Source organism: Atractosteus spatula, chromosome 8 (genome assembly GCF_055471065.1).
Source record: "Atractosteus spatula isolate fAtrSpa1 chromosome 8, fAtrSpa1.hap1, whole genome shotgun sequence".
NCBI lineage: Eukaryota > Metazoa > Chordata > Actinopteri > Semionotiformes > Lepisosteidae > Atractosteus > Atractosteus spatula.
Window position 1 is genome coordinate 20,822,800 of NC_142713.1, and position 13,442 is coordinate 20,836,241.

The 13,442-nt window shown below is 32.7% G+C and overlaps 1 protein-coding gene across 1 annotated transcript in view; it reads left to right on the top strand.

Moving 5' to 3' along the window:
* Positions 1–6,004: 6,004 nt before the first annotated feature.
* sema3ab (sema domain, immunoglobulin domain (Ig), short basic domain, secreted, (semaphorin) 3Ab) overlaps positions 6,005–13,442 on the top strand; it is a 75,578-nt gene continuing 68,140 nt past the window's right edge. Inside the window, exon 1 of the mRNA XM_088923765.1 lies at positions 6,005–6,184. Coding sequence (XP_088779891.1) covers positions 6,073–6,184 — 112 coding nt within the window. The 5' untranslated portion in view covers positions 6,005–6,072. The remainder of the gene's footprint in view (positions 6,185–13,442) is intronic.

Consider the following 13,442-nt stretch of genomic DNA (forward strand, 5'->3'; position numbering starts at 1 on the left):
TTACAGTTGCTCACTTTTTAAACCTTAAAAAGTGCATGTGTATTCATAAGCACTGCAGGGGTACTAGTCTTTGTTCAACACAAGGTAGCATTTGTGCTGCAGATGTAGTATAGAAAACCATAATTTCCATCTTAAGGATCTCTGCTGCTGCTGGTTATGTATTAGTCACACAACATTCTTAGTAAGTTTAATTTACATACACTATTAATGAAAAAGTATAGTGAATAACCATATGTAGCACTTGAAGTGGAAAGCAAATTGTTAAACAATACAACAAATAGAGTTATTTATTTAAGTGTGATTAAAAAGTTGCATGGAACTATTAAATATCTACTCTGGACCTGAATTTTTTAATGTATTGTACATGCAGATAGTAGTAACATACTGTGCATTGAGTTCAAATAGTCCTGTTTCTTTGTAAAAGTCATTCACATGTTTAAAAGCATTGCTTTAACTGCAATAACAATATTATATCATTGGTCTTCACATTTATATTTTTCATCCATAGTCATAGTGTGTAGTATTCATATTACACAAACAATAAAATGCTTAATGGTTATATATATATATTTATACATTATAGAATTGTGCTACTTTTCCACGTATATACCATGTATAAGTTTTCTTCAAATAGATATTTATAGATTACATTGAATTCCAATAGTGTACAGAAGGTTTCAAGTTTTAAAAATTATCAGGATGGTTGTGACTAAAGTTCTGCTTCAGCTGATTTTGTCCAAAATGTCCTGGAACAATTTTTTGAAATACAGAGAAAACAGATGTTAAGCTCCATTTAGTGATTAATGTCAAAGTGAAATTATACTCGGAAACTGTTTGTAGAGCCTTTAAAGCTGACTCATTGGCTGAAGTATTTATTACTTTTTTATTACTTTCAATTAATTTATCACTGTAGACACATATTACCAAGTAAAATAAATGATTGGTTACTGGTCAAAAATTTTAAATGCGTATTCATTACTGTAGATATCTTCTTGACTAATAGTTCATGGCAGATTATGAGGGTTGTTTGTAGTTATGTAACTGTAAACAGATAGTCCTCAAAAACTTTTTTGTCACAATAATGAAGTGAAGATAGTATTCTAAATTGTGACTGTGACTACCTTTAAATTAAAGAAATTAAAGTACAGTCTATAAATACAGTATTTATAACCATAAACTTTCTTATTATCGAAAACAATAAAACACTTGTATGTACAAAGTGTTTACACTGATAGTGTTGAATACATTTTCCCCCACTTAATGCAAGCCAAAAGTATGAAATTGGGTAAAGAACAGAAAACCAAATTCAGAACAGAACATTTTAATCAGAGGGAAAGTAAAAAAAAAGACAATGAAGGACTGAATGTCTTATGATGCATTGAAAGACAAGGGATGCCACAGTGCATGTTAAGACATGTTAGTTATTAGTCGGAAATCCACTTCCTTAGTTTCTTGAAAAAAAAATATTTTACTTAAGATACTTATATTTTTTATTCAAATAAATGTTGATATCCATTTGAATAAGTGCCATGAAGCATTTTATAAATGGCTACCTCATATTAAGAGTGCATGCTTTTACTTCCTGTTTTACAATGCTAAAGGTACATGAAGAGTATTTACAATTATTTACATTTAATTTTACTGCAGTCACATCGTATTACTGCATTAATACAGTACGTTATTTTATCACAACAAATATTTTCTCTTTGGGAATACCTTTAGACTTCTGCTAAGGTTTACACTTAAGTCTATACAGAAGATTCATAATTGAATTTCCATATTTCTTTCATCCCAAAGCATCTTCTAGTTATTAAAGGCACTTTACATATAGGAGGGAACCACTTCATCCACCACTGTAGAGCCATTGGAGAGCCATTATCTGTCAGCAACCCCACTACACAATGGCTCAAGTAGAGACAAGTGAGAAATTGCTTCACCATTTGAATTAAAAGGGGACTTTCAGTAGGCCACGCTGTTCAAATCTAGATTGGAATTTTAGGCAAGACACCAAAGTTACTCCTGTGGGAAGTATCATAGGATCTTCAATGACCGAATAAGTATGAGCTCAGTTTAACATCACCGCACTGGGGTACTGGTTTGGAAATTCTGATCCAGAGGGAAGAGTGCCAGTCCACCAAGTAAACATGCATCTAAGATCTGAAAATTAAAAATAATTAAAACAATTGCTGTTCATTAGTACAATTCAACAGATTTTGTGCTGATGCTGCATAGTACTGCTGAATCGATTACTGCTGATATTTCACCAGTACAAGCAGAACATGATGTATTGATGAACGGTGGAGCACTGATATTTTGCATAAGATTAATATGCAATAAAGTATGTGTCCTCGTAGCTGAATTTGATCATTGCTGTCCATAAGGTTCTAATCTAAAATACTAGTTAGTTCTTTGGAATACTTCTGTTGCCTGGATATTTTTAGGTATCATTTTCCATAAAAAAAACAACTTTCTAGGCTGACTACAGAAATCTGTGTTAAATTAATAACTAAAACACTTGCTACACCATGAAAAAATTAAATTATTGAAAGGGGGATTTGATTTTTAAAATGATGTGATTTTTTAAACAATTGTAAGAAAGGTGTTCATCAGCTATAATGAAATTCTTTTGAAACAGCTGGCACAGCACAGCAATATGATCAGAAAACAACATAGCTCTTTAACTGTGTATGAAGCTGCGCACCTCAGGAGCACTGAGGCACAAAGGGAAGTTAAAATGTGGTGATATCCTGTGATTTCACCACAGAACCTAATGAAATGACTAGGAGGATGATCCTTGTACTCTATTTCAATAATTTTCTATTGTTTTAGCCATGCCCTGGGGGAAACAAGAGAATATCTCACTTTAAATCCCTTGACCTTGTTTCATGAATGCCTCAAAGAGAAGTGCCTTTTTTTAATCCCGTCCTATGTGCTGAATGTTTGATACTCTGACTAAAGGTTATGTTGAGAATGCAAAACTCATACTATTTGTAACCTGAGCAAGACCTGAACTCATGTCCTTAGAGATTAATATCTTCAAAGGAAAGTAAAAAACCTTTAAAAGGTAGTAGATGACAGATTGAATGTAGCAATATTATAATGATCTACTGTAGACTTGTATTCCACTTTAACCATTTACCTCTGCCTAAAAGACAAGAGATTGTTAACCTGTTTTGGGTCAAAGAAATTTTAAGCAACTGTTTTTAACCTTAAATTTCTAATTTACATAGAACACATTCTAGGTGGTGTAGAATTTCATTGGTATTTTAGACATAGCTAACAAAGAAGTCTTGCAAAGGATTTAGCTTGATAGTGTTTAAGAAAAAAGAGCTGGCAAAAGGTCACCTAGCTTTCTGTCCTTTGGGGAGCTCTTTTGCTGGGTGATAAATGGGAGAAGAAGGTTCCAGTGATCAAAGGGACCAGTTTCTCCTTCCCCCCCCCAAAAAAAAAAGTCTTGACTTAACCTTCAGGTTTTCCTGTCATTATTAAAAGAGCTTTCTCCAGAAAGTGACCTGCTAGAAACTTGGACCATGACTATTTTGCATCTAACTATACTTTCAATTAATTCTTTATTCAGCAGACAAAGCTTGGGTGTCGGGAAAGCATATACAGTAGTATATTTTCTATTTTTAATGTACTGTGTTGAAAGCTCTGGAAGCTCTTGTCAATGTATTTTTATTTGGTGCCGACAGCAATGTCACAATTTATCAAAACATCCTAACTCAAATTTTCTCATTTCTAATAAAAACAAATTTGAAAAATGTATGTGTACGTACAGTATAAGAATATAACAACTCTGACCTTAACATCACATACTGTATGCCATGACACTTCAGCTATTATCTCATTTTACATTTATACATAATGTTGATCATCAAAAAGAAAAGACCCAACCTTCCAGAATCTTTTTTCACAGTTGGTATTCATGAATATACTTAAATTATTAACATTTGTGTCATCTCAGCTTTATATTTGCGCCAGAAAGGTTTTGTCTACACACAGTGATCCCTGTTATTTAGCACAACAGTGCTGGTAAAACTAATTTCAAAAGGTAAATGAATTGTATAAAGTAACCCAAATACTTTGACACCCGTATGTTCACAAATACAGCGTAAACATAATACTTAGAGAAAAAAAAAACATTTTTTCAAGTGATATACATTTATATCATTGCTAAATATATGTATTTTAATGGATACAATAAACAATAGAACAGGACTTCTTTTCTTCTAGTTTAAAGAACTAGAATAGAAATTAAACAGATGTGAGAATATTGTATTTAATTAACATTGAGGCAAAGTGCTTGAAATATTACCTTTAAAAATACTGAAATTGTACAACAGATTTCTTAATTAAAAGTTTTACATTATAGTACAGAGCTTTTTTTAAAAAAAAGCTCTTATATTGTACATAGTATTGAATCATTTTCTTTTTCTTGCTATTGTAATTGGTGTTATCGCTGTCAATGCTATTAATTAAATAATTACTATTTAGAAAATAAATGTGTTGGAGTGAACCATTGACCACAATGTAGCTACTTATTTTGCCCCAGACAATCACACTTCTACTAACATGATTATTATTTACACTTTTGCCTAACTTCTGTTTTCAAGGCCTGCTTTTCTGTTTTCCTTGCTGAACTTAAAAGGTTGTGTGGGTTAACCCTGTTCATTTCCTTGTAGGATTTTACATTTCTGAATACCTATGACATTTATTATGAAACTTTAAACATATACTATACCAGAACCAACTACTGACCAAAGATAGAATAAATCCTTGATGTTTCATGGCCAAGTTTCTGTTTCCTGTGGTTAAAAGAGGGAATTGACATTAGCCAATGTCATAGCATGACATTCTGAGGTCAGCAATTAACCACCTTTGTGTAGCAATCAAAGGCAGGGCAACTAAACACATTGCCAAAGAGTTCATTTATATCATATCATAGAATAGGATGGCATTCTAAAGTAATGAACATAAAGTACATTTCTGATTTAACTAAATCCAGATGGTCTTTTCTTTTCAAAACAATCTAAAAAAAGCCATCGCACAGATGCAAATGTTTATTATATATAAATATCTTACAATAGCTCTCTTAAGAAGGGGGGGAGTGTATTCCAAGAAAGATAAAAAGAAACACAAAATTACCAGAGCATAAATATACTGTATGATATATGTGACAGCAAGATACATGGACATTACATGTACATGTAGGCACAAGCTCTGTACATTAGGATAATGCTGACTGAGTGACTACATCAAAATTTGATAGCCGACCATTATTTACTTTTTCCTGACGTCTAGCATAGCAATGTGTGTTCTGATAATGAGATAGGAGTTTAGGGAACAAGGGAAGGTAGTGTGAAAAATGTATTACACTCTTTTAATTCCTTCAGGAAGGTATAAAACCATGATAAAAACAAATGAACAGCATCAAACTTGAAAGAGAAGTAAATTGCTGCTGCTGTTTGTCACTTGCGAGAAACTGCAGGGAGTGTGTTAAGTAGCCTCCCCTCAGCTCTGCTCCACGTGTTTTTTTATGTGTGCTGTAACGCTACCAGAGGAAAGAGGTGGGTCAGACTTGCCTGTGTTCCTATTGTCAGACTGCCTAGGGAGGGAGCTGAGAAAAACCTGTCGAGGGGATCTTCTGTCATCTCCCCGCTCGCAGCAGAACACAGTCCTACTCTTTCTCTCACAGCTGCTCTTACTCACTCACTCTCTTTCTGATTGTGCAGTGGCTCTCAGTCAACTGGAGCTGAGGACAGGATTAACTGCTGCCAGTGACTATTAAAAAAATTGCTTAAAGAAAAAGGCATTACTACTGCAGCTCTCGTGAAATTTCTTTCCAAAGCCTCATTATCCACCACATACAGCTCTCTGTGGTGAATTTTCCATGTTGTTTGAAGTTCTTCTGCTTTGACTTCCACATCAGGAGCAATGTGAGCACAGCTCTTGTAAATCGTCTGCCTCTCAGTGAAACTGACCTAAATCACCTGTTAACCCTCAGCTTTTAGGATCCGGTTTTCTACTGAGTGGAGTCTTTCCTGAAGGACACTGAACAACTACACTGGGACCATGGACTACCTCATTGGGATTGTACTGCTACTCTCTGGGGTATTGCTGCCAGCAAATGTGTATTCTCAACGGGGGAAAAGCAATGTACCCAGGCTGAAGCTGTCTTATAAAGGTAAGATACCTTTTTTTATTTTATTTTATTTATTATCTACATCATGATTCTTAATATAAGGATTTATGCTGGTTTTAGTTTAAAAAAATCTACTCCTCTTGTAATTTAGAATCTTTAAGGCTATGCATTTTTACATTTCCACATGTGCTCAGAAAGTTCTATTAAAATCATTATGATTAGCTTTTACACTGTTTCCTTTTAAGTTTTGATATATCATTATTGAATTATGTCTCAGAGCAATGATGTGCTAATATCGTAGTCTTGACAACTACAGATGTAAAAAGTACATAGGCGTATATCACTTAAACAGCTTTCAGTTACATATTGAATTCAAATCATTCACATCCTATGCATCCAAATGTGAGTTTTAACTATATAAAATGTGATTGCATCCCTTTCTGGACAGGCAGCTTTTTCAAAACTGAGTATGTAATGTCTGTATTACACCTTCATGTCTAGGCCTAAATAAGGCTCTTTGTAAAGTTACAGTCAAAGCAAACTTTTCATCTTTAATTAAAATAACCACTAAAGTTTTGAGGGATTTAAATTCTTTAATGTCCATTGAAAAGGTGCTTTGATTATCTGCCCAGGACAGGACTGAAAGTTTTTTCCTTCAGAGCAAAAGGGAAAAAGTGAATTGAAAATCCTTATGGAAACAGGAGCTTTAGACATCATGCACATAGAGATCTTTTTATTTTAGGTGAATCACTGAAATACAGTGTGGTAGTACTACATTTTAAAATGCTTCCTTTTCATTTAACTTCCGTACTGTATAATCTGTAAAGATAGTAAGAGTCATTTCATGAAAGAGTGTACCTTTTCCTAGAGTTAATTTTATATCAAGCTGATTATTGTTTACATTTTGCAGAAGTTTAATCATTTTGATTAAAACATAGTTTTAGCATTTAAACACTTTAACAGTGAAATGTTTTATGTATGGCTGTTTTTAATCAACAAAAATGTCAATTGCCACATGTATATAAATGTACCTACAAGAAACTGACGAAACAGAAATAGTAAATTAAGGTGTGCTTTTTATGTTATTTAAGCAAGCTTGTTGCCTGCTTCACAATAATATTGAAGTGAAAAAAGACGTTTAGATGCTAAGGCAATTGGAATTCTAATTATGGAATTTAAACATTCAGCCTATGATGGAAACCTGGTATATGTTTGAAAATAAAGGAAACCTTTGAATAAAATAATATCTTAAAAGATACAAGTTGTGCTTTGAGAAGGTACGGCGCTATGCAAATCATATCCATATGTTTGTGGCCACAGATGTCAAAAAAGACAAATTTCAAACACAGGCAAAACCAGAAGTATTTAAAAAAATATTCACAGTCTAGGTCAATGAATTGCATCACCAAACTACTGTTTCAGAGCCAGATCCTTATGTCAGCCAAATTAAGGAGAGTTCCTGCATTTTTTATTTTATTTTAGCATGTTACATTATTGAAATGTAGAACGTACTGAATCTTTCCCAGAATAAAGATCATGACTTTAAATAAAATGACATTTATGTCTGTGGCTGTTGTAATCAAGTTTTAAACACATTCTATCTTATTTAGCTTTTGTTTACTTGTTTACAGTGCATATGAAATATTGTAACTGTATTTTACTCCCCTTGCCTTTCCATTGTCATTTATAGTCTTTACTAAAATGGTTAAAATGGTAATTGTTTTCTGCTAATAAGTAATGGTTCACAGTGAAAAAAACAATGTAACAAAAACCATCTGTGCAACAAATTATAATGTAAAATACAGATCAAGACAAACAGTCCTACAATAGTCCCATTGACAGCAGAAAAAGGGGAGTCACAATAACATAATCAGAAAATTTTATCTTACTCTTATGCAAGGTTCAATGCAAGCATATTATGAATACATAGCACCCTTAAAAATTACGTGGATATTTTATGTAACAATGTAAGTTATTTTTTGTGACAATACAAAATGATACAATCAATCACATAAAGGTATAAATCTGGAGCTACTATGGTGGGTGATGAATTATGTAAAGTATGAAGGCGCCATATAAGTGATTTCTCATTGAGAAGAATAATGAACTCTAAAATATTATCCATAAGAAAAACAATGAGCATGCATGTTATGAAAAATCCACTGAAATAAAAACACAAGCATTTGTATTTGAAAAATAACCTTAATTTAAAAAGTCAAGAATAAAACATTGCTTTTATTGTAGTGTGGTTCTAGTATAGAATTGGTCTGTACTAAGACTGACAAGCTATTAGAAATGCCTCTTATACAGTATATAGGTAACATTGTTTCAATTCGAATTCCTTTACAAGTACTGATTCCTTTCTACAAGTACATGACAGGATAGATATATAATTATATATACAGTAACAGCACCAAGCTGCCCACAACAGTAAATTACAGAAACATTTTCAGAATAGTATATATCCCACAGGTGTTGGTGTTTAATTATATTTTCAGTGTGTATTGAAGAGGTTTTTACCATACTATATAGGGTGTAGTCGGAATATATTCAATGAAGAGAGTTTCCAAAAGTAAACCCAGTGGGAGAAACTGGTTGTTAAGAAAAGTGCTATTCTGTTTATGTGTATCTAGCATAGTAATTACTTTGAATAAACTGGGAAAAGAATGCTTTCCAGACAACTGTGCAGAACAACACAAAGTGAGCAATGTTTCTCTTCCCCCCCCCAACCCTTTAATTATGCTGACATGTCTTCTTTATTTTTAAGTGTACAAGGAGTTTTTTTTTTACAATAGGTATGCCTTGAAGGCTTTTGTCACTGTGATATACCTGAAGACAAAGCTCTTACTCAGCTGGCCCTCTTATTTTGCTGAAATTTGTGTGATAAGTGTTTCTTAAACACAATATCACTCATTGCATTAATGAAGTCACATAATTGCTTTGAACTTTTGTGTATTTGGCAGTGTACTGTATCTTTCTAGTTTGTTTTTTTGGTTTCTAGCAGTATGTTTCTCAAAACATTGATTCCTTGGACAGCTGTGCATTGTCCTACACTTATAACTACTTTCACTAAACAGGAAATCCAAATTAAACATAAATTTAAAACAACCATTTAAAAAAATCAATTCCATCTTTAATTAAGAAATTATTTAAATAAGTGACTGCATTGTCCTCACATTTTTTCTGAAGAAACAATTTAAGAATTTCTATTATCTGAAAGCAGAACGATGCTTTCAGATTCACTCAGTATAGATAATACTGACCCCTGTAGGTCAAAACTTAGCACCAAATTCTAACTGCATTTCTAGGAGTAAAGATAATTTTAATTCCTCCTATATTAAATTACATATAAGCTGTAATAAAATGGCCTAGATGTATATGAATTAATAGGTTTGTAAGGATTTTAAGATTCAATTATTATGCTGTATTAAATGATTATACTTGATAAGGGTGAAAATACATAAAAAGTAGTTATATTAAAAAGTAATTACTGGTTACAAAATGTTAAGACATTAAATAACAGAAAATTGTTTATGTTAGAGCATAAACAGAAAATAGAGAGGTAATTACAATCAGAATAATCAAAAACAATTTACAGCCTCTCTTTGTAAAATAATTATACTGACAAAACACATATGTTATAATGCAAGAACTTAGTTTATTAACATTTACAAACACTTAAGCATAAAACTGTGTACATGTCATACATGTACATGTGCTATCTGTTCATAGTGTGTATTCTGTGTTATAATATTTGAGCAAAATAAAATATAACATGGTATTTTAGTTGTTGTTTAATACTGAACTATTACTACTTGGTACATTGTAAAAAGTCTAATGCCGATTATATAAAGATTAATAATCAAAGAATATCCTCACCAATTAGAATGTATTAGACTAAGTATGACTGAGGTTTACATTACAATAATAATTTTACAGTAGCCCACTAGTCACACCATCTACTTACTTCAGTGGTCAGCATGGTTTTTCACTTAGTTAAGTTAACCAAGTCTACCTGCTGTTTATACTGTAGAGTATGTGTGGTTTTATCTATTAATGGTAACTGTATGACCTTTGAGGGAAAAAAAAAGCTGTATTCTTTAGACATGGATTCCTGTACCAAAAACGCAGCTATTCAAAACTTTTGCAAATTAAAAATAAAAAATGTCCACAGACAGTGCAGACTTATTATCACTCCTTGGTCTGTTGGGATTACCCTTAGTGAATGCTTGTTTGTTCTGGTCACCACCATTAAGAAGCTGCTTTTCTGTTTAGTGGATGCAGTGAGTGCGAAACCTAACAAGACTGTCTCAACCCACAGCCAATTTGCTATCTATGTATAGTATCTTAAAGACTGAATACTCAATGAACAATGTAATGAATAGCTAAGATATTATTTCATTTAACCCAAGAATGTAGAGTATCATAAGGTAATGAAACAAGTAGTGGTTAATTTGATACTGAAAAGTAGCAAAAAAACAGAGAACAAACAAAGAGCCTTCTTCAAGTGTGTCAGAAAATGTGTTTCTTTGTACTTTTCAACGTGGAATTAGCCTCTAGTTGGTCATTTGTAGTTCGCCTGCTGACAGAGCTCTCCCTTCTCAACAATAAGGTAGTAAACAAGCCTGGTATTAAATGCTCCAAAATGAAAAAAAAAAGCTTTTACATTCATATGAATATTTTTCTGCACTAAAATGTAAGTTTTGTAAAGCTTTAAAGGTAGAATTAGAGGAGTCAAAATCATATTTTAATTTTTTTTATCTGAGATGATTTTAGAACAAAAGCAATTGAGTATTATACCACAGAGACTTCAGTCAATATATCTCCCAAAAGATGAAGAAGTTCAAATGGTAATCACTGTGGCTGAAGTGGGCTGGAAAGCATTTAGATAATTCAGCGTCATAAATTAAATTTGTGAAGCGTTTGCACATTAGTAAATACTTGAACGTTCCATACTTTTGCAGTTGGATAATGTATTTGTTTCTTGTTCCATGGCCAATCATGGTAGAAAAAATGTTCCTATTGGAAATGATGTTACATAAACATCCATGTATTCAGCAACAGATCAATTATTTAAAAAAAAGAATACGGATTAAAAAGTTCAATGTTTGGTATAGCACTTTGTTCAAAAAGTACTTCTGGATTTATAAAAATACATGTATACAAAAAGTATAAAAATAGACAATAAATAGTGATAAACATTTAAAGGTTAATGTTTATATTGTATTTAATTTGTATAAAATAAAATACATTGCATTACATTGCAAATCCAAGTGTAGTCCTAAAATTGTATTTACCAGTGCTAAGGCAAGGTGTAGTTAAGCACCAGTAAGGTGTCACACAGCCAACATACTGTAAATGAGTGGGAGGATAATACTTCTTAAAATGCTGTTGTAAATCATTGAACATTTCTAGTATAAGCTATAGATGATATAATCATTTTTTTCTGTAGCCGTTTCAAAAAAATAAAAATATTAACCATATACGAACAAATGCCATGTCTGAAACCTGGCTCGAGCTAGTTGTAAAATAATAGAAAGTACTATTTTATCATCTTATTTCTAATAATGTTAAACTATAAGTCAGCATACCAACAAAAGCAATTTGCAAAAAAAGAAAAAGTACTTCCAGTGCAGTGTAAAAGCAAGTCGTATGATAGTTTCAACACCATGAAGTAATTCTCCTTAAAAATAAACCATAGTATTTTTCCTCACAACCTTTAGTTTGATCATTAATTATTTAGCCTTGTCTGTAGGCAATTAAAAATTGAAATAGGTCTACAAGTTAAACCTTTCTACCTGGGAAAAACAAAAGGAGCTTAAACCTCTGTGTCTCTTAAAATTGAATTCTTATCCCAGTGTGCTATCACCTTGTTTTTGGTGGTACTGTGGTAATTGGTTTGGTTCTTTGTTTATCCTTCATAAGCCAACAGCTTTCTCTCATCCCTTCGATGTTTAGATCCAGGTTGAAAACTGTAATAGGCCAATAGGACAGGGAGAACTGACTGCTACTACCCAGGAGCTCCTCTTTTCATCCCCTTCTTGACACAGGCCTTATTTACATCATCAGGAAAGAAAGCTTTTCCTGGGGCAACTCACCACCCAGGAGGAGGCCTTAAACATTGCTGACATGCCAGTCCATTTTAACCTTAATGCTGTCGGAGAATTTCAAGTGCTCTAACTGCACAGCAGGTCCCAGGTTTCAAAACAGATAGACATTAATGGTAATAAAAATAATACTAAAGATGACTTAATAAAACTAAGAGTTGTGTCACAGCCTTGAACCCTAAATACTAATTTTACACATTTCATCCGGTGCAAACTGAAAATATGTGAAACGCAACATTCATCAAAGATAAAGCATCAGATCTGTGTTACCTAAAAAGAACACAAATCCACATGTTTTACTGCACTAGATTTCCTTGGAATCCATATAGGTGTTTTACTTTTTTTTAATAGTGCTTGTCATGAAATGGATTATATTACAACATACTGTATTGCCAAATTAAATATCATAAAACAAATTGTATTTTATTACAAGTTTGTAGGAAAGGGCATATGCTATCCATGTGCGTTAAAACAAATATTCTACATTCAGCTCTGGAATACAGTACTTATGAGAGGTAAAACAGCTCTCTTTTGATAGAAATTACTATATGGTACTGTATGAAAGAGCCTTTTTTACACTTATGTTAAGCTTTTAATCCACAGAAATGCAAGGAACTTAAAGCTTGAATGTCTATCTGGGTGGTTTAGGAGCAGCTTATTTTAATTGCAGGGTTTAAGATGTGATGAAGTACAGTACAGGGTTTCAAATGACTGCGTGTGCATAGAATCTATAGTTAAAACAGCACAGAATCCAATGTAATTTTCTCATCCATATTAACTAAAATGCTTTAGGTGTTTTTTTTTCTTCTAAGGAGTATAACACTGTAAAGATCTCTGCATGCTTCATTTACTGAATCTATTTTCACCTATCACTGCCAGAGGACATGATAAAAAAAGACATTTGCAGGGAGTCTGCATAATCACAGTGTGTCTGACACACCTGAATGCACTGAGTATTGCACTACCTTAGCAGAAAGAAGTAACGGAAAACAAATTCACAGTTAATCCCTTGTTGTACATCTACAGTATGCAAAGGAAAGCATGGTTTCTTGGTTTCTTGTTTTATGCTCCACAGAAAAATGAAGCAGTTCACCAAGAAGAGGTTAGTTTGGATTCAATCCAAGCAGCATTTTTCTGTAAAATGTGACATTTGATTGTCAGTAATGTACACCAATCTATCTGCCTAACAGAAC